Source organism: Marmota flaviventris, chromosome 8 (genome assembly GCF_047511675.1).
Source record: "Marmota flaviventris isolate mMarFla1 chromosome 8, mMarFla1.hap1, whole genome shotgun sequence".
NCBI classification, from domain to species: domain Eukaryota; kingdom Metazoa; phylum Chordata; class Mammalia; order Rodentia; family Sciuridae; genus Marmota; species Marmota flaviventris.
This window is the reverse complement of record NC_092505.1, coordinates 57613933-57635880: the sequence shown is the minus strand read 5'-3', so window position 1 is coordinate 57635880 and position 21948 is coordinate 57613933. Positions and strand designations below refer to the sequence as shown.

Genomic DNA, 21948 nt, shown 5'->3' with positions numbered 1-21948 from the left:
TTGAATAAAAGAGAATTATAGACATATTTTATTTCTAATATTTAGTTTGGGGGCTCTCTAGAGGGGATTTTCAGTTAAAATGTGAGAGAAAAAATCACCATTGCCATTAGTTTGGGGGCTTTTGTTAGGTTGGTGTGTGTGTGTGTGTGTGTGTGTGTGTGTGTGTGTTTGGTTCTGGGGATTGCATCTAAGGGTGATTTACCACTGAGCCACATCATTAGACTTTTTTATTTTTTATTTTGAGACAGGATCTCACTAGTTGCTAAATTGCTGGGGCTGGCTTCCTGCCTCAGTCTCCCAGTTGCTGGGATTATAGGTGTGCATCACAATATCCCGCATTAGTTTTAACATAGAATAAGAGTCTAGACATAGTAAAAAATATGAAAACTATCATTCTTCTTTTGAAGAAGGGATGATAATCCAGGAAAACTGAAAAAATCAGAGTTAAGCTTTTAGAGTAATATTTCAGCACATTTTCCAGCTACATGATCAATCCAACTAATCAGTAGCATTTCTCAACATTAGTAATAAGGAGATGTATAGTAAAATAAGAACCTTTCAATAAATGATATATCTAGGAACTAAGAAAATTAAGATCTCTGGAGAAAACTTCAAAATTGGAAAAAGAAATAGAAAATGTTTTGAATAAAGGGCATTGGAAGTCATAAAATAATAAATTTAAGAGGATTGAAATATTCAAAGGATGTTTTCCAAACACAAGGAATAAAATGAGAAATCAATGGCAGAAGAAAATTGGGAAACTCACAAATATGTAAATATTAAAGAATATACTCCTAAATGACCAGTGAATTAAGAAAAAATCACAAGGAAAATTGGAAAATGCTTTGAAATAAATGAGAACAAAAGCACAACATGTCAAAACTCATGGGGTAAAGTAAATCATCACTTAGAAGGAAACTTATAGCTGCAAATTACCTTTAGACAGAAAACGAGCTGACCTAATTATATTAATACCTGTCAAATTAAACTTTAAGGCAAAACACTTTATTAGAAATAAAGTAAAATAGACATTAACAAAAGAAACATTTAGCCTGAAAAATATAATTATGAACTTGCAGATAGTTAATAACGTATACCTAAAATATATGAAGCAAAAGTTAACAAATTCTTGGAGAAACTTGATAAATACTTAACCATAATATAAAATTATCATACAACACTCTCAATAATTGATAGGTGAATAGATAAAAATTTAATCAGGATGAAAAAGATTTAACTACATAATAAATAAGTTTAATCTAATGGAAATGTGCAGAGTTTACAGGTAGATTTCTACATACACATTATTTTCAAGCACAAACTAGATCACAAAATAAATCTTAACAACTCAAATGAATCGATAACATGAAGACAGCACCCTTTGATCACAAGGTAATAAAACTAAGAGAACTCTACCTCACTATTTAGAAATTAAAATCAATAAGATAATAAAATTAAGAGAAACTCACTTCTCTACTTAGAAATTAAAGTCAAAGAAGAAACAATAATTTAAATAGTCTAGTAACACACACATTAAGACTAACCTGGGGCAGCATGTATTTGGAGAAATAGCAGAAATATTGGCTATAGCATGGTTCAGGCCTGGGACAGGGTCATTGGTCCTTAGGCTATGAGAAGATTTTTTTTGTTTGTTTTTGTTTGGTTTTTCACTTTTGATTTTTCTTTTTTTTTTTAATTTTTTATTGTTGGCTGTTCAAAACATTACATAGTTCTTGATATATCATATTTCACAATTTGATTCAAGTGGGTTATGAGCTCCCATTTTTACCCCATATACAGATTGCAGAATCACATCAGTTACACATCCATTGATTTACATATTGCCATACTAGTGTCTGTTGTATTCTGCTGCCTTTCCTATCCTCTACTATCCCCCCTCCCCTCCCCTCCCCTCCCCTCTTCTCTCTCTGCCCCCTCTACTGACATTCGTTTGTCCCCCTTGTATTATTTTTCCCCTTCCCCTCACTTCCTCTTGTATGTACTTTTGTATAACTCTGAGGGTCTCCTTCCATTTCCATGCATTTTCCCTTCTCTCTCCCTTTCCCTCCCACCTCTCATCCCTGTTTAATGTTAATCTTCTTCTCATGCTCTTCGACCCTACTCTGTTCTTAGTTACTCTCCTTATATCAAAGAAGACATTTGGCATTTGTTTTTTAGGGATTGGCTAGCTTCACTTAGCATAATCTGCTCTAATGCCATCCATTTCCCTGTAAATTCTATGATTTTGTCATTTTTTAATGCAGAGTAATACTCCATTGTGTATAAATGCCACATTTTTTTTTATCCATTCATCCATTGAAGGGCATCTAGGTTGGTTCCACAGTCTAGCTATTGTGAATTGTGCTGCTATGAACATCGATGTAGCAGTGTCCCTGTAGCATGCTCTTTTTAGGTCTTTAGGGAATAGACCGAGAAGGGGAATAGCTGGGTCAAATGGTGGCTCCATTCCCAGCTTTCCAAGAAATCTCCATACTGCTTTCCAAATTGGCTGCACCAATTTGCAGTTGATTTTTCTTAATATACTTTATGTTTTAGAGCAGTTTTAGGTTCACAGCAAAATTGAGCAGAAGGTACAGAGAGTTCCTATATACCTTCTACCCTTATTCACACAGCCTCCTGGACTATCAAGCTCTCCCATCAGAGTGGCATATTTATCATGATGAATATACATTGACACATGATTATCACTCAAAATCCATAGTTTACATTAGGTTTCACTGTTGGAGTTGTATATTCCGTGGGTTTGACAAATGCATAGTAACATGTAGTATCATAGAGGATAGTTTATAGTATCATATAGAATAGTTTCACTGCCAAAAAATTCTTTCCTCCACTTATTCATCCCTCCCTCCTCAAACTTCTGGCAACCACTGATCCTTTTACCATCCTCATAGTTTTGCTTTCAAATCATTTCCACCTTTAAAAAATAGAAAAGAAAACTAAACCAAGTCCAAAGAGAGTAGGAAGAAAAAAAATCCCCAAAGCAAAAATAAATGAAACAGAATAGAAAAAGCAATAGAGAAAAAAAAGTGAACCCAAAAGCTAATTCTTTGACAAGATCAACAAAATGACAAACCTCTAGCTAGTCTGACCAAAAGAGAAGGAAGAGCAGAAAAATGAGAAGGAAGAGAAGGGGGAGGGAGAGAGGAAGATGATGAATCAAATTATTAGAATTAAAAATGAAAAAGGGGATTTTATATGCATATTACAGAAATAAAAAGCTAATATAACAGAATATTATGAACAACAATATGCTAACAGATAATTAGTGTAGATGAAATGAACAAATTCCTTAGAAGACAAATTATCAGATCTAATTCAACAAGAAATAGAAACACTAAGGCCATAACAAGCAGAGAAATTGAGTTAATAATCAAAAAAACTTCCCACAAAGAGAAGCCCAGACCCAATGTCTTCACTGCTAAATCCCACCAAATGCTTAAAGAAGAATTGACAACAATCCCTCACCAACTCTTTAAAAAAACAGAAAATGAGAGAATACTTCCTAACTCATCTTATGAGACCAGTAACACCGCAACACAAAAACTGAACAGACACCGCAAGAAAATGACAGACTGATGTCTCTTCTGAATATAGATGCAAAAATCCTCAATAAAGCTGGGAGTGGTGGCACACTCCTGTAATCCCAGCGGTTCAGGAGACTGAAGCAGAAGGATCACAAGTTCAAAACCAGCCTCAGCAAAAACGAGGCAATAAGCAACACAGTGACACCCTGTCTCTAAATAAAACACAAAATAGGGCTGAGGTTGTACCTCAGTGGTCAAGTGCCCATGAGTTCAATCTCCAGTATCCATGCCACCCCCCCAAAAAAAAATCCTCAATAAGATACTAACAAATAAATCCAGCAGCATATAGAAAAGATTATATACTACCACCAAGTGTTGAACCAAATGGAAGTTTGGTTCAACATGCAAAAGTTGATCTATACAATATTAATAGAATAAAACACAAAAGAACACATGATCATCTTAAAAGGCACAGAAAAAGTACCTGACAAAATCCCATACCCTTTCAGACACTCAACAAACTAAGACAATCAAACTCTTCTCCTTCAACCTGATAAAGGCCATCTTTAGAAATCCACAGGTAACATCATACTGATCAGTGAAAGACTGAATGCTTTCCCACAAAGGTCAGGGACAAATCAGGGATGGCCCCTTTCACCTCTCTTGTTCAACATTGTGTTAGTCATTCTAGGGAAGACAAAAATCCTCCAGAAAGTAAAGAAAATAAAAATACCTCTGTTCACAGATGGCATTATCTTACACATAGAACTTCATTAGGAATCCACAAGAATAGTATAGAACTTATAAACACATTCATCAAAGTTTCAGAATACAAAATCCATCTTAGAAATTTTTACAATGTTCATCTACTAGTTTCTCATGCCAGGTAAGCTTATCCACATGGAAATACCTGCATGGAAGAATCCAATGGAGAGGAGAATGCATTGACTGTAATTTCAGTAGAATTTAGTAAGACTGTTTTTAGTTAAAATACTTTCAAGTTATAGCTAGCATTGTTGAGCCCTCTGTATGTAGGAGACATTATTCATGTGATTTATATGTCTCAAAGCATTATTACACATGGTCCCACCAAGTATTGTTATGCTCATTCACAACTGGAAAAAGTGAGATAGAGTGTGGTTAAGTAATTTGGTCAAAGCCACATATCTAGAAATTAGCAAAGATGCTTTCCTCAGAATATGGCTAAATGTGTTTATTTGAAAAAGATCAGATAACACGAGACTGGGAGTTAGAAGAAAGAAGTGAGTCCTTCCTCTGCCTCCTCCACTAGAAAGTCATGGGACCTTGAACAAGCAATTTACCTTCTCTGCACCTCTGTCTCCTCATCTGCAAAAACAGAGTTGGAGCAAATGACATCTAAGCCTCCTACCACCTTGAGTTCTGTACTTTGGACTTATTCTACCCCTGATTTCTGAATTGCAAACTGCCTTCTCCAGCCACCTGGGAAAGGCAAGGGCCAGTAGAGAACAGCTGCTGACTAGTCATGACAAGAAATCGGAGAAACAGCAACAGGACAGCATGTCACTTGCACAAGTCACTGTTTCAGCCAGCCACTGGGCTTAGGTGAGAAACGTGGTTATAATTAGAGCAGCAGTCGGTGCTGAATGCTCCACCAGTCTCCTGGGGCACAGCTGGACCTGTCCACTGCACACACAGGACTCTGAGGCTGCTCTGGCTTTGAAATAATCCTGCAAAGGGTTTTTCTCTTTCCTCGAGGGAAAGAAAGCCCATTGAAATAGAACCCATTTCCTATTAGGTTTTCCCCTGCTAATGTCATTCAAGTAGAGACCAAGTGATGATACAGAGGGGGAAGGAAAAAGTCGTAAGCTGAGCCTGGTCACATTGCCCCTTGTGATATAGTTTTATTTTTAACTTCAAAACACTCGAACTATTTCTGTTTAAGTTTTCTCCCCTTCCCTGCCTTCCCAACAGAACTCTGTCCTCTGCTGCTGCGGATACATGCTCACCATTGAGGGACACAGGAGCAGCAGATGCTGACTCAGCCTGCACTGTTAAGGTAAGCTCTTCAATCAGGGGCAGGTGTTCCATGGGGACATTCAGATGATGAACATGCAGATGGAGGCTTGCTATGCATCACCTTTGTGCCTGAGGAAGTGGGTTGTTGATTAGATTCATTGTGTGTGGAGGGTTAGCCCCCAAGAATGAGACCCAACCATGTGTAAGCTGCAGTGTCAAATTTAAAATCTCAGAGCGGCTTAGAATCTAAACTGCTGATAGTCTAGGTTCTTTCTTCTACAATTAACCAGAAAAGTTATGTGACAGGGGGAGCAGGTGGTAAGTGCACAGGGGGAAAGCCCAGACCCAGAATTCCTATTTTCTAAAGTCCAGTCGCTATGATCTTTTCTCCAATCAGCATTGTCTGTGTTCATTGCAAGTCATTCTCATGCAGCTTGAATTCCATCTACTGTATCACACTACCAGTTAATGCAACAGCTATACTTACTGCACGTACTATTTAAACTCTGTCTGCAGTAAGACTTGTTTTTCTCTTAACAATATTCCCTAAATGGGACTCTCTTCTCCCCAGGTCTCTTGAATCCAAAATGCATCCACGGAATATAAGTGAAAGTAGTGTACAAGTTAAAGCTTTATATAGGCTTATACATCCAAACCAAAAATTGTTACAAACTTGAGACTTGCACATCCAGAGGAACAACAGCAAAATGATTAAAGATACAGGCGGTACTAAAAGCTATAAAATACGGCTAGATTATTCGTGGCTTCTGGAATAACTGTATAGTGTTGCATGCACACACACACACACACACACACACACACCAAGGTAACAGAGCACTGTTTATTTTCTTGTATTTCTCTGGTTCAAAGTTCAGCTAAGGACATCCTGGGAAGTAGCTTATGCAGCAAAAGGGATTCTGTATACTAAACTTGGAAGTGTTCAGGTGAAAGCTAGCAATGCCAACTCAAAGGAGACCTAAAGCAACCACTCAGATACCCTAGTTTCTGGTTCCCTCTTGCCTGTCTTCTATAACTTCCAGATATACTCATGACTCTGCACTAAGTGTCTGTGTTATAATTATGCCTGTTTGCTGGGCACAGTGAAATTCACCATGTATAATTGCTTAACTTCATTTAATTTTGCCAGGGTTTCCATGGCACTAAATCTACAAAATGTATGCTGGGATGCCATCCCAGTGAGACTGGATTACGCTGATTTAGCAGTAATAGAAAGCCTTCATTCAGAGCCACCCCTAGATAATAGCCAATTAAACAACGAAGGAGATTAAAAGCAGAGAGATGTCTGGTGTAGGTGGAGAACTGTAGATTGTGAAGTTGTAGAGATCTGGGGAGAGTGGTTAGGTTTTTAGGGTGTGGTGAAGTTAGTAGAAGCCTGAGGTTATGGAACCAGGTGTGGGAATCATTCTCAGTCAACTGGATGTATAAAAAAAAAATCTCAAGATGCAAAAGGATTACTTCAATGGTTAACTTTAAACATTTCTTTTCCTAAAATTAAATATCTCCATAGCGGGGAAATAGGTTAATAATATATAATTAGAGTAATTCCTTGGCTGGTTAATAGGTTAAGAGTTAAAGTACATATCTTTGACCTTCAACTTTTAACCTTGTCACTTTCACTGAAGTTGAAGCTCAGAAATAAATCATTATTACTAGGGCTAGCCACATGAGGAGGCAGAATAGTTAGTCACTGACATCATGTGAGGGGTGCTGAGAGGGCCCTTTGCCTAAAAATATCTCCCTGACATCAACTCTGTTTGCTACTAACTTTAAAATTATAGTAAAGAATGTTAAAACTATTATCTGCTAATCCCATTCTCTTTTGCTTGAGTCAGTGTTTAAAATACACCTGCTATACCTGCTATCATGACCTTCAATGAGTGACGCTTGGTCACCACCTTTGCCTCATTCTTCCAGGCTCTGTCCTACTCAGCCCTCAGTACCATGTAGGCTGCCCTTGACCACCACGGGGCAGGTAGCTTCGGGTGGTGCTGTTATTTCTCCAGACTCAATAACAGTATCACAGTGTAATAGAAAAGAAACATGTGATTAGACTCTGAGAGCAAGATAGTTTCCTTCTCTGAGTCTTCAATTCTCCTCTAAAAAATAAGGTGAAATTAGATCCTCTCCTTTCAAAGTGATTTCCTTGCACCATCAGCATTGTCTCAAGCTGATTATAGGAGAGAGGCTCAGGCAGGCTTCACCCCAGTCCCACTGAATCAAAACCTGCACTTTAAAAAGATGGCCCCAGTGATTCCTAGTGGGAGAAGCTCTGGAGTAGAGGATTTCTTGTTATCTGCCTGGTCCACACTTCTGATGGTATGGCTGAAGTGGTTCAGAGAACAAGGTCCCGGTAATACCCTGGGAATAAGCCTGGCGATGTTCAGTGTGTCTTTAACTCCAATCCACCGAAGCCTCTTCCACCTCAGCTAGTCAGTTCCACCCTTTTTTAAAAGCAACCCCAATTAGCATCACCACAATTTCTTCCTAAATTTGTTTCCAGTTGCTCTCACAGCTCTTTCAAAATGCTACTTTCTTTTAGGTTCTGTTTAATTCAACTCCATCCTATTCTGTAAACACCGATCGAGTGCTGGGTGCGGTAGCAGCAGCACCCACTCTCTGGCCCCTCAGAGCTCATGCAGCGTGTTCCTTGAGAGGCGATTGTGCCCGCCATTGACAGTCCAGTCAGAGCACCTTCCACTGCCTTGCTGCGCCTGCCAGTCTTGCAGGCCATATGAACCTCTCCCTGCTCCCAGCTTCCAACAACCTCCACCAGTCTCTGCTGCTGTAGCAGCTAATTACAAGAGAGAAGCCCAGTCTGACTGGCAACTTCCATTTTCCTTAATGAGCAGGAGAATGTAGGTAAACATTTAAACTTATACAAACTTGGGCCTAGGAAAGAAAAATGCCTTCAACTTGTCTTTGTGACATCTAAAAAGTTCCAGGCCTTCTGATGACAACAGCCCCCACTCCCCGGGGGGGAGGGGGCAGTATCCCAGGCCTGAGCATACTATCTGAAATCATGAGTGCTTAAGGAATGCTTTGGGGGTGATTAAAGGAGCCCTGAGGATTATGGGGATTTACATTCTTAAAAGACCGAGGTAAGGTTATTTATTTATTTATTTATTTAAATGGAGTTTGAAGATTATTAAGCTGGCAGTGTTACATAGGATACATTGAAGTAAGGGGCAACTGAAAATCGAAAGGCCAGCCAAGGGCCTCAAGAGCGATACAATGTGAAGAAATAAAGGCCTGAAGAGGGAGGTGACCAGGAGAATGGCCTAAAAATTGAGTGACTTTGTTTATCTTTGATGCTCATCCAATTCGATGGGTTATTATCAGCCCTATTTTATGGATGACTAAATTAGCTTTGGGGAGATTAAATAACTTGTCAAAAAGTACTTAGCTACTTCATGAGAGTATTGATTGATGTACTTTACATTGGAGGTGTCACATAAGCCTCTTTGTGGAAGTAATATGCAAGGTGATCTCTAAATAGAGAGAAGAAGCTTATAATGCAAATGAGAAAGAGGGGAGAATTCTCCCTGTAGAAAGAGAAAGTATGTGGGTCTCATGCTGGAGTAAGTCACAAGGTGGAGCCAAGTGCACAAGGGCAAGAGATGAGGTCAAAGGGCAGGAGACAGCTCTTACATGGCCTTGTGAACCATGACAAGGACTTCCACACTTTATTTCTTGTGATGGAATTGGATGGAGATTTTAAGCAGGAAAGTAATGACCTAATTTTATAAATTGTTAAATCACACTTTCTGCTGGCAAATATGGATTATGGGGTACAAATTAGGGGACTGCAACTGATCATAACCTCATTATACTGGACTGAATGAGAGATCATGGTGCTTGGGCTTGGGCAGTGGCGGTGGTGGATATGGAATGATAGAATTACCCACCGACCTTCCCCATTAACTGGCAAGTAGTTCCTTTCTACCTGGAAGCACAATACCAAGCTGTTACAGCTCAGTGGTTCTCAAACTGGAGCTTCCATAGAATCAGCTGGATTCAGTAGATCTAGCGTAGGGCCTCAAATCTGCACTTCCAACCAGCTTCCAGGTGATACTGATGCTATTTGCCTGGGGACCACACTGTTTTTGCTAATCATTTTACTACGTTCTGAGTGGTCCACACAGCACTATGATCAGCATCACATCAAACTATTACCAGGTTCTAAATGCTCCCCTGTTTCTTTAATGAAATATCCATTCCTTAAACTCACATAGCTGGTCCTCCCACAACTCCACTTCAGCTACATCCAATACACAGTAAAATCTAAGACCAGGTCTTTGGACTAATTTAAGTCTAAATTATGTTATTTTGACCATTGTCCCCTCTAGACAGAGGAACTTTAAAATTCATTTTAGGAGGGGGAAAGTATATTGATCATGTGCTTGACTGAAGTTTATTCGTAAGAGGATGGGATGATGCATTACCTTTTCAGTCTGGAAATGAGAATTCAAGGGGCTGAGGATGTGGCTCAAGCGGTAGCGCGCTAGCCTGGCATGCGTGTGGCCCAGGTTCGATCCTCAGCACCACATACAAAAAAAGATGTTGTGTCCGCCGAAAACTAAAAAATAAATATTAAAAAAAAGAGAGAATTCAAAGGTGAATATAAAAGCATAGAATTTGAAGGGCTCAGGCATAGATTTTTGTCAACTTTTTCACAGTAAAAAGTTTCTATCATCTGTGTGATTGATTTAGTATGTACTTCACTTTAAATTTCAGAATCCATATTTTAGTACATATTTTTAACACTAATCCCTTCCCTTTCACATCTGTGTTCCATGAAATGCAAAGCCATCAATCAGACCTAGATCCTCCTCTTGTTTCCTTTACTCAGAGGGGACATAATATGGGATAAGGTTTAGAGACATACCAAAACAAAATGAAAACTTCTCTACAGAGATGGAGATGGTTCCTAATGAAGAACACCTGGCTTAATAGGAATAGATCATATATGTGGCCACCATGCTGTGTCCCAACTCTAGCCATGGACTTGCATCCTCCCCAGACCAGTGAAATGGACTACATATGTCTCCGTAGGTCTCTGAACATTGTGCGATATAGCAAAGAGCATTGGGTTTGAAGTCCAACAAACCTAGGCTTCTTTTTGCATCAGTATCCTTGTGTGTAAACTGAAAATGGTAATACCCACCTCACCTAGTTGTTGTAAGGACTGAATGAGATGTTATGTAAAAGCACATGATATAAGCACCAAATTTTATTTCTCTTCCTCCACAACACCCAAAACACAGACACAAATATTTCACTCTAGAAAAGTCAGACAGACCCCATGGAGGAGAAGGATCCAGTCTCTATGCCCATTAAAACAAGATTAGGAGAACAGGTCATCTTATGTCACAAGGCAACCAATGATATATCTAATTTAATTAACTTGAGGTAACACTGATCTACTCCAACTTAAGGTGAGCAATCAACTATTCAAATCCTGAGATGTGGGACTTTTAAATGCTGAACCTAGGGAGTCCCAGGCAAACCAGCAAGAATTAGACTGTCAGGTACTCCAGATCGGTCCTTATCTCAGTGGGAATAATTTCCCCAGATACACAATGAAAGGTTCAGATGTGATTTTTACGCTCTTTGGCTCTATTTGTCTCTCTCCTTCTTTCTACTGCCAAACTTCTCCAGAATAGCCTCCACCCACCATTCTTTCTGCTCAGCACATGTCTTCTCTCAAAGTCACTCATCTGGATGTAGCTCTGGAACCTGAAAGAGGATCTTTAAATAGCAGCATTAAAAGCAGTGGGGGAGGGTCGTTTTTTCTGTGCCAGCATGCATTGTTTTCTCTTAAAGGAATATTTCCAAATAACTTCACAGGGATGGAAAGCATTAAACCTATCCCACAAATGTTCCCACTTTAATAACACTATTCCCAGGAAACATACTCCATAATACTGAAGGCCAAGAAGGGATTGTGTCCCTCCAACCAGACATATCCCTGCTGCCAGGGCCGAGTGATAGGTAGCCCACTGAACTAGCCAAGCCCTTCTTTTCTCTTCCCAGGAACTGAGCTCCACTTCATTACACAGCAAGCTGGCAGATAGGAAGCCAGATATTGCTGACGCTGGGATCTTTTTTCACATAGTCCTATTCCACTTGTGATCTGCCTCTTCTTTCCCACCTGAAAGCCAGAAGGAGCCCCTGAATTTTCCAGACTCCTTCTTTTATTCACAAGTTGCTTTTCTGCAGAAAGCTGATGGTCACATTCTCTCAGCCAGGTCACAGGCCTGCCTGTCTTGCACTATGTGCTTAACAGCTTTCCCCTCCCTCTGAGCAAATGCCACATTTCAAATGGCTCAAGGTCCCACAGCTGAAATACCACATTTACTCTGGCAAAAGCTCTTTGGGGACCTCCCATAAGCAGTGGCAATGTTGTCATTGTTCTTAATTTTGCAGTAGCACTTGAGGCATGCCCACCCCTGCCTTTATATCTGTGACAATATCGTTCTGACTTGCTGAGCTCTCTCCTCTGGCTCTACTTCTTCCTAATGTGCCCCAAAGTGGTCACACATGGCCATGTATGCCATGGCTCACATACCTATTCTGGTGTTCTCACTTCCTTAGGCAGTGCTTCCCCTCTCACTTTTAAGTGGATAAGTTCTCAAATCTGCATCACTGTATTCCAGTCCCTCATCTTCCCATCCCCATGATCTACCAGTATCTCAAGCAACTTGTATTACGGTTGCTGGACCCGTCTTTCTTCCAAAGATGGTTTCCTCTCAGACCTCTATTTTTCTCAAAATTATAGCCAATATTCTCCCTTTCTCATTCAAAAATTTGGTATCAACTTTGTCTCTTCTTTCCCCATCTCTAGCATGGAACAAAAATATGATTCCTTCTTTGTAATATTTCCTGTCTGCCTGTTTTCAATATCACCCATAAAATCTTCCATCACGTTCTCTAAAAAGCATTTTCTAACTGCAGATCCTCCTGCTCCACTCATCCCTCCACTGCTCTCAGTCAACACCCAAATTAGAACAGGAGCCATTTTAGGCTCCCTATGGAGTATCAAATAATTCCAGATTTTTAAGTCTAATGTTTAATAATTTCCAAAATAAGTCCACAATTTTTCCCCTAGAAGTGAGCTGAGGTATGGCAAGAGTGTTAAATGATCAGTAGCTGGATTCTTGCATCCAGAATATGTGCTCCTTTCTTGAACATATTATATTCCATTTCAGGTTATCTTAGTTAATTTTGATTGTATAATAAAATACCATAGACCAGGTGGCTTATAAACAACAGAAATTTATCTCTCACAGTTCTGGAGACCGGGAAGTCCAAGACAAAGATGCTAACTATGTTTGGTGAAGGCTTGCACACTGGTTCATAATCTTCTTGCTCCATGTTCATATGGCATAAAAGACAAGGAACCTGTCAGGCTTCTTTTATGAGGGCACTAATTCCATTCATGAAGGCTCTGCCCTCATAATTAATCACCTCTGGGAAACCCCACCTCCAAAGAGCCTCACATTATGGATAAGATGGCAACATACGAATTTGGGGGAACACAAACATTCAGACGATAGCACAGTCCATTTCCCTCAAGCTTCCCGCTATGTTTGTTCAGCTCCTTCTCTGATTCTCACACCTTGGTCTGTCTTCCATTGGATCCTGAACCTATTTGAGGATCTGTCCTGTGGCTTCTCACCTGCCCTGACTCTGGATGATTAGGTGGAAAGAGCACTGCAGCATAGTCCCTTTTTCATGATCACTTGGTGGGCCTAGTTGGGGTTCTCATTAATAAGAACAGGGTTCTCATTAATGTGCATTAGAATCATATATGGTTGGGTGCAATGGTGCATGCCTCTAATCCCAGTGACTTGGGAGGCTGAAGCAGGTGAACCACAAATTCAAAGTCAGCCTCAGCAACTTAGTGAGGACCTAAGCAACTTAGAGACAGACCCTATCTCAAAAGAAAAAAATTAAAAGGGCTGGTGGGAACATCACCAGTTAAACATCTCTGGGTTCAATACCTGCTATGAAAATCGTCATCATTGTCATCATTACATGGGCAGGGTGTTAAGATTGTAAATTCCAGTACACACCCCAAATTTGGTGGCCAGAACCCACAGCAGCACTATCTAATAGAACTTTCCACAAAGATGGAAACGTTCTGTGTTGTCCAATAGAGTGACTACCAGCCAGATGTGGAGAATAAGCACTTACAATATGGCTAGCATGACTGAGGAACTGAATCATTCATTGTGTTTTATTTTGATTTATTTAAATTTAAATAGCCATATCTGGTTGACAGTTTTAAACATTGCAGATCTATATGAGTCAGATCTATACACATCACAACTGATTTTAACGAAAATAGTATCTAAGGTTCACTTTGACAAGCAGTCCAGGTAATTCATACTCCTTACCAGCACATGGCAGGTAATCAACAAATGTTTATTGAATGCATGGATGAACAAGTGAATAAACAATGAACCAGACTATAGTTTTCTTGAGATTTAAGACTGTCACTCCTTAAAAGAAAAACCTGAAGGGACAGTTTCAGACAAAAGAGGCTAAAAATTTTAAAAAATTAAAAATTATGGAAAACATTTTTGGAACAACTAGGGAATTAGTAATATAAACAACATGTGACATGACATTAATAAATAAATTTTAGTTTTCTTAAACAAAATAATGTAAAAATTACCAAAGAAAATGTCTTCATTCTTGGAAATGCATGCTGAGTACTTAGGAATGAAATGTCATGATATCTTATTTTCAGTCAAAATGTTTATGAGAGAGAGAAAGAGAAGAAGGGGAGAGAAAAATGGTAAAATGTTAATAGTTGTTGAATCTAGGTAGTGTTTTTGGGTGCTTTTTTTTAATGTCCCTTAAACTTTTAAATATATTTGAAAATCTTCAAAAAAAATATTGGGAGAAAACTCATCCCCAATAAATTGACAAGATAAGGACTGTTCTGAGTTTTATACATTTAAAACTCATTAACTTCTCCCTACAGTGCTACAGGGCAGGTACTATTATCATCCTCCCTTTACAGATAGGAAAACTGATGAATAACGAGGTGGAAGTAACTTTCTCAAAGTCTTATAGCTGCTGACCTGTAGCACCAGAGTTGCGCCTTGTGTAGTCTGCCTCCTACTGTGCACTCAGAAAACTCCACTTTCTCTGGAAAAATCAGAAGACCTGGCAACACATAAGACCAATTAATTTTTTTAAATATATTTTTTTTAAAGAGAGAGAGAGAGAGAGAGAGAGAGAGAGAGAGAATTTTAATATTTATTTTTTAGTATTTGGCGGACACAACATCTTTGTATGTGGTGCTGAGGATCGAACCCGGGCCGCGTGCATGCCAGGCGAGCGCGCTACACTTGAGCCACATCCCCAGCCCCAAGACCAATTAATTGACCAGAATCCCTGAAGGCAGAGAATCTATTCCCTATTTAGCCTGCAACTGAGGCCTTTGGGGTTTTGACCCCTGTTCTGACCACAACACAGTGGAAGACACTAAGGTGATGGCACATGACAGATATGTCACAGGTACTTCGACATTGCCCAGACCAACTTGGCTATCAGGCTGACCTCTCATTAGTCGTGAAGGTCCAGTGAGAGGCAAAGTGAGGGGGTAACTTGGACAGGTTGGGAAAGTATAGGACAGAGAAGTAGGAGCCTTAGAATAACTGTCAATAGACAATGGGAAAAAAATTGCAAGAAACAGAAGTTGCGCCTCCCATCGGTGTAGGTAATGTGCTGCATCAGAGGGCACGGGGGTCAGTGCAGGAGCACAGGCTAGCATGACCTGGGTTGGAAACCTGACTCCATCACTTACCAGTGTGTGACTTAACTTCTTTAAGCTTCCATTTCCTTGACCATAAAATGGAAGCACCACTTCCAGGTTGGTGAGAAGAATTAAATAAGAGAGAACGTGGAGTATCTTTGGCCCCTGTTAATATAAATAACCATAATACTTTTCTTACTAATCATTAATATTCACATCTTCCTATTTTCCCCTAGAGTTAAGAAGCAAGAAGAAATTGGGAAGCTATGGTAAGTGCCAGATGTTTGTTGGAGCTTCACCTTTCAGTCAGGGTCTTGATTTATTTAGCCTGTAGCCCAAGCAGCTGGCAGACTTGTTCTTATGATTTGTTGATATTTATTGGCAAGAAATTAACACGGAGTAAGGGGAAAGCAGAGAATAGAAAAGAATTTGTGAGCAAACAGTTTTAATGAAAATATTTAAATAAGGTTCCCAACACACAGGAATGTAAATGTTTGAGGAGATGGAAATGCTAATTGCCCTGATTTGATTATTATTCATTATCTATGTGAATTGAATTATCCTACTATATCCCATAAATACATACAAATTTGTCAATTAAAAGTTAAAAAATAATATAGCAAAAAGTGAACAATACCCTAATTGATTAACAATTCCTTCAGAAAATATTATCGAGTACCTACAATGGTCCAGGCCTGGTACCAGGTGCTAGGAATGCAGATGTGAGCAAAACCAGAAACAGCACTTTCTCCTCCCAGCACACCTCTGGAGATGATTGAATGAATGACAGCTCACAATTTTCTGGAATGTTATCTGCCATTATAAAGAAAGACTGCAAAGAATCAATACCAATCTAGTTTTATGTCATAATAGAAGTTCAAAACGCAGGATTCAAAATTGTATTCACAGTATTAGCCATATAAATCATACATAAGCTACAACTCAATAACAAAAACTGTCGATGTCATAGATCATTCATTACATTCAGCTTTTTTTGTTCTTTTCTAAACATAGGTACTATATAGGTAGGATGAACACTGGAAACATTTTAAGAGTTGATAGTTGTTATTTCTGGCATGTGGGACTTGGAGGGATTTTTTTTTCTTCTCTACAATCATCACTAGATTACAAGGTTCCTATAAAAATCATGAGTAGACAGGAAAGAAGCAAATTAAAACACTGTCTCAGACATGCACTGAGCTTCTCTTACCGCATTCATTTTTTTTTCTCTCTTCCCCTGCCCTTGGCGTGTTCAGGGCAGGGTACACAGGCCCCCACCTGGGCCACACAGGCATTGTGAAGGATGTATCAACCGCCACTGCCATGTTCCTGTGGAGCCCAATGTCTCCTGCCTGGTGATAAGCTGCCACCTGCTCTGTGGTGCTACCTTCCACATGTGCAAAGAGGCAGAGCACAAGCTCCTCTGTCCTTTAGAGCAGGTTCCATGCCTCAACTCTGAATATGGCTGCCCCCTTTTAATGTCCCGCCACAAGCTGGCCAAGCACCTGCAGATGTGCCCGGCCAGCGTGGTCTGCTGCTCCATGGAATGGAACCGCTGGCCAAACGTGGACTCAGAAACAATCCTTCATGAGAACATCATGAAAGAGACCCCCAATGAGGAGTGTTTAGATACAGCCCTGGCCCTCCAGGATCAGAAGATTCTCTTCAGATCCTTGAACATGGTAGACCTTTTCCCAGAAACCAGAGATGCCACGGAGGAGGAGCCAACCAGGAATGGTGATGCCAACTGGGAGGAAATGGAAGGAGCAGTGGGAGGACCAGATGCCAGTTTGGTACCACACAACGGTTTGTCAGCACCCAACGGGGAGATGAATGAGTTGAGTCAAGAAGAACGAGAGGCACTAGCCAAGACCAAAGAAGGGATGGACCTGGCCAAGTTCAACAAGTGGGAAAACATGTTCAGCAAAGAACATGCAGCCTCTGCTTTAACTAGTTCATCAGCAAATTGTGAGAGCAAGAGCAGGGATGGTGCAGGGACAGAACAGATTTCCGCCGGCAATAACGTGGTAGAGGGAGAGGCTGCTGCCAACGGCAAAGAACCACAGCAAGACCAGAAGCAGCAGGACTTTTCCGCAGCAATGGAAAAGACAGGCCTTGCCCCCTGGCAGGATGGTGTTCTGGAAAGACTGAAAACAGCTGTAGATGCAAAGGACTATAATATGTATCTAGTGCACAATGGGCGGATGCTCATTCACTTTGGTCAGATGCCTGCTTGTACCCCCAGGGAGAGAGACTTTGTTTATGGCAACCTTGAGGCTCAAGAAGTTAAGACCGTTTACACCTTCAAAGTTCCTGTGAGCTATTGTGGGAAGCGAGCAAGAATTGGGGATGCCATGTTGAGTTGTAGGCCGAGTGAACACAAGGCCGTAGATACTTCTGACTTGGGGATCACCGTGGAGGACCTGCCAAAATCAGACCTCATCAAGACCACCCTCCAGTGTGCTTTGGAAAGAGAACTCAAGGGCCACGTCATCTCTGAATCCAGGAGCATCGATGGGCTGTTCATGGATTTTGCCACACAGACGTACAACTTTGAGCCAGGACCGTTTTCCTCGGGGACAGTGCTGGCTGATCTCCTGACTGCTGCCAACCCAGGAGGACTTCATGTAGAGCTCCACAGTGAGTGTGTGACGAGGAGACACAACAAGAGTAGCTCTGCTTTTACTTTCACCTGCAACAAATTCTTCAGAAGGGATGAATTCCCCCTGCACTTCAAGAACGTCCACACAGACATTCAGTCATGCCTCAACGGCTGGTTCCAACACCGATGCCCCCTTTCCTACCTGGGATGTACGTTTGTTCAGAACTATTTCCGTCCCCCAGGACAAAAGGCCAAAGTGATCTACAGTCAGAAGCTCAAGACCTTTGCCATCAAGCCCGAGGTTGCTCCAGAGCTGAACGAGAGCAGGAAGAACAACCATCTCATAGACCAAGGGGGAAAAAGCCAGAACTCTCTAACCAGCCTGCCCCTGGAGGTTTTGCAGTACATTGCTGGGTTCTTGGACAGCATCAGCCTGTCCCAGCTCTCCCAGGTGTCTGTGCTGATGAGGAATATCTGTGCCACCCTGTTACAGGAGAGAGGGATGGTCCTCTTGCAATGGAAGAAGAAGAAGTACTCCCATGGAGGCACCTCCTGGAAAGTCCACAGAGAGGCAAGTTAATATGCATTCACTCAATCAGCAAATACTTGTAGAGAGCTTTTTATGTGCTGAGCATTGCACTAGATGATGGGACAGTTGTTAGAATTAAGACTGATTCAAGGAGATCAGTCCATTAAGGGAGACAGACCCTTCTCCACGCTGGTGTGTCCCCAGATTGCTTAACTGGTTCCCTTTGCCCTCCAGCTTCCAGTGGGGCTAAAACCATGGGAGGGAAGGAGGGAGGAAGAACAGGGTTGAAGGATCCACTCTCCTGGTTGCTTCCCTTCATGCCCCTTTGAACTGGCTAAGTTCAGCTAAGATGGCTGCCTCCGGTGGCTCTCCCCACACAGTTACTCATTCTGGGTTCCTATGACAGCCTTCTTCCCCTTCCAGGCCTAGAGGAGTGACTCTATACTAAGGTTGGATACTCTACAGTATCTCATGGCTTTCCTATACCTTGCCCATATATTTGAAATCATTCCTCTTAAAAATTCTCTTAACGTGACCCCCATTTGTGTGTGCCATCTGTTTCCTGCTTAGACTCTGATTAATACAGTAAGGCAACATTCTTCTCAGTCCTATGTCAACTGATTCTTGGTTATTGTTTGTTTTGCAGTGCTGGGCATTGAACCCAGAACCTTGGGCATACTAAGCAAACACTGTGTCCGTGAACTACACCCTCAGCCCTCAATGGTTCTTTTAAGAATAGTTTTTGCCATTGATAAAGGAATTTTGAAATTCTTCATGAATTCAATCTACTGATCTCTCCCCTGGTTCAAATACTTAATTTTTCAGAAAACTTTGTTGTATTAAAGCATCTCTTTCCTTCAGTAAAATTTTTGTTTCTTTTTCTCCATTGGATCATACTTGCTTAGCTGTATTATGACTTCTACAGAAGTGAGACTCCTAATTCATCATATCTAAGTGCCTGTAATGTCCTTTTTTTTTTGGTAGCGGGGATTAAACTGAGGGATACTTCACCACTGAGCTGAGCTACATCTCCAGACCTTTTCATTTTTTGTTTTTGAAATGGGGTCCCCCTAATTTGCTCAGGCTGGCCTTGAACTTGTGTTCTTCCTCCCTCAGTTTCCCAAGGAGCTGGGATTACAAGTGTGTGTTACTACACCTGGCCTGTAACGTTCTTTCTCATAGTAAATATGGTGGTAATACGAACCAAGAATGACTAATACCTATTTAGGTAAATAATTCTATAATATTACTGTTGCAGTTCTTCCTAATAGGTGGGTGTTTAAGAGCTGCATTGGGGAATTAGAAGTGTTTGCATCTATTTTTGTTGACTATATTTAAAATGTGTATTTCCATTATTGATCACCTAGACAGTCTTGTTCAAACATAATTATAAGACTCTCTCTTACGTATCCATGCCTACATCCATGTGCTAAACACTGACTGTCAACCACATGCTAAGGATAAATAGTGAATGAGATATTGTCTTTTGAAAAAGTGTTGTCTAAAACTACCTATTATCTTCCTCTACAAAACAGATGCAAATAATTTAATTTGCATACTAGAAATTACATTTTTCTTTTTTTTGGGGGGGGTGGGAGTGGGGAGAGGTAGGTTTCAAGTTTGTTCCTAATTCAATGATTGCTGACCACTCTTGGATATCATTTGGGACAAACTAATTTGCTTGCAGAAAAGAATAAAGAGAATTTAGTTGGGGCTAAAGGATATTCACATTAAAATGGCTTTTGGGGTAAAAAGGGAAATAATTCCAAGATCCCAAGAAATAGTTTATTTTTGCACAGGAACAAGACAAAACACTGAGGGTGAAGTAGTCAGGCTGAAAGGGTACCAGGTGCCAAGGGTGCCAAGCCTTTTAGCCACATTTTAAAACTAGTAGCTTTGCCACCACCTCCCAGCTGGAAAGACCAGAGAGTGTTTTATTGAGTACTGACTCAACTCATAGAACTCTCCATTGAGGTAAGACCTTAATTTAGTTAGAATACTTCTAATTTCAAGCAGGTAGAAAAGCAATTAAAAGTAAAACAGTAAATGGAATTTATTAGCCTATATAACTCAAAAGTCCTTAGCTAATAGTTTCAGGTAAGGCTTGATTTAGCAACTCAAAAAATTCCCCAATGTTCTTTTTACTTTCTGTTTCTTTGTTTCCTCAATATTGGCTCCATTCTAAGACAGTTCTCTGGTGGTCCCTGGAGACTGCTGACACCTCCTAGGACTACAGTTCCCAGTTCAAGTACAGAAGGAGAAAGAGAATCTGCTTTTTGAAATCTCAAACAAAAGTGCTGGGGTAGAATCCCATTGGTGCTAATTGTCCTGATTTAAACTGAGTCTACTCTAGAACTAATGGTTGCTAGTGGAAGGACAGGGGAAGGTAGGTGTATGTCAATATGCTGATCTGTGTCAGTCATTCCCACACAACTGCAAGGCTGTCTGGGAAGATTATTAATTGGAAGGGGGAAGCTTAAATTGGACTCTGGGGAAGAAACTAACAAAAGTCAAATGCCACTGAACTCTCTGGAAGGAAGCAGAGAGAGGCATTTCCTTATCCTGTTCAAACACAGCCAGCCTGGGGGCGTTGCCCCAGGTTTATCTGTAAGTTTTTCCCTTTCTCCACAGATCTGGCAGTTCAGCAGCCTCTTCTCCCAAATCAAGAGCTGGGAGTTTAATGAAGTCACCTCCATGTCTGAGCACCTGAAGGCCTGTCCTTTCAACATCATAGAGCACAAGACTGACCCGATTCGTTTGACCAGCATGTGTCAGCCCCGTGAGCAGGCCCAAGAGAGCTTAGTCTCCACCTTTAGAACTAGACCACGAGGAAGACACATCTAGAGATTTGGATGGCATCATTCTTGAATTTTTCCTTGGAGTGATTGAAAGCAGGAGTGAGAATGGTTTGAGAAATCCCTGCTGTAACTGCATATTCTGCTTCATTGCATGTATTGGAACATATGATGTCTTTCAAAACCTCAGCAATTGTACTAGATCTAAGAATTTCCTAAGCGATGACTTATATGATAATGCCACACTGTGACTTAGTTTTCTTTTTCTTTTTTCTAAAATAGATAAGTCTGAGGAGAGAATAAGTAACTGAGGCTATTTGGAAAGGAATACAAGTCTTTAGGAAGTGAGAGAGCAATGAAATTCCATAACCAACATAAGCCATGATTTTACACTGGGCTTTTTGGTTTACAAAACTTGCATATTGGCAGGGCAGACAGTGCATGGACAGTAAGTTACTTCCTAGGGTGCAGAGTTACCTCCCAGGGTGCCAGGGTGGAGGGCATCCAGCTCTAAGGTTCTGAAGCTGGGCCTGTCTTGACAGCCAAGTTCAGGGTGACTTTTGGTGACCCTGATGCCTCTAAACCCAAGTAGTCCCAATTCAGCCTGATTGAACAGAGCCCCCTGGCTGAGCACAGCAGCCTGGAGGATACCGCAGGCCAAAAGGTAAGGACAGTAATGAGGTCAC

The 21948-nt window shown here is 40.7% G+C and overlaps 1 protein-coding gene across 1 annotated transcript; it reads left to right on the top strand.

Moving 5' to 3' along the window:
* Positions 1–1365: 1365 nt before the first annotated feature.
* Fbxo40 (F-box protein 40) lies at positions 1366–21311 on the top strand. The gene is made up of 3 exons (XM_071614903.1): positions 1366–1392; positions 16593–18509; positions 21099–21311. The coding sequence occupies exons 1-3, from the start codon at positions 1366–1368 to the stop codon at positions 21309–21311; spliced, it is 2157 nt and encodes a 718-aa protein (XP_071471004.1).
* Positions 21312–21948: the final 637 nt, after the last annotated feature.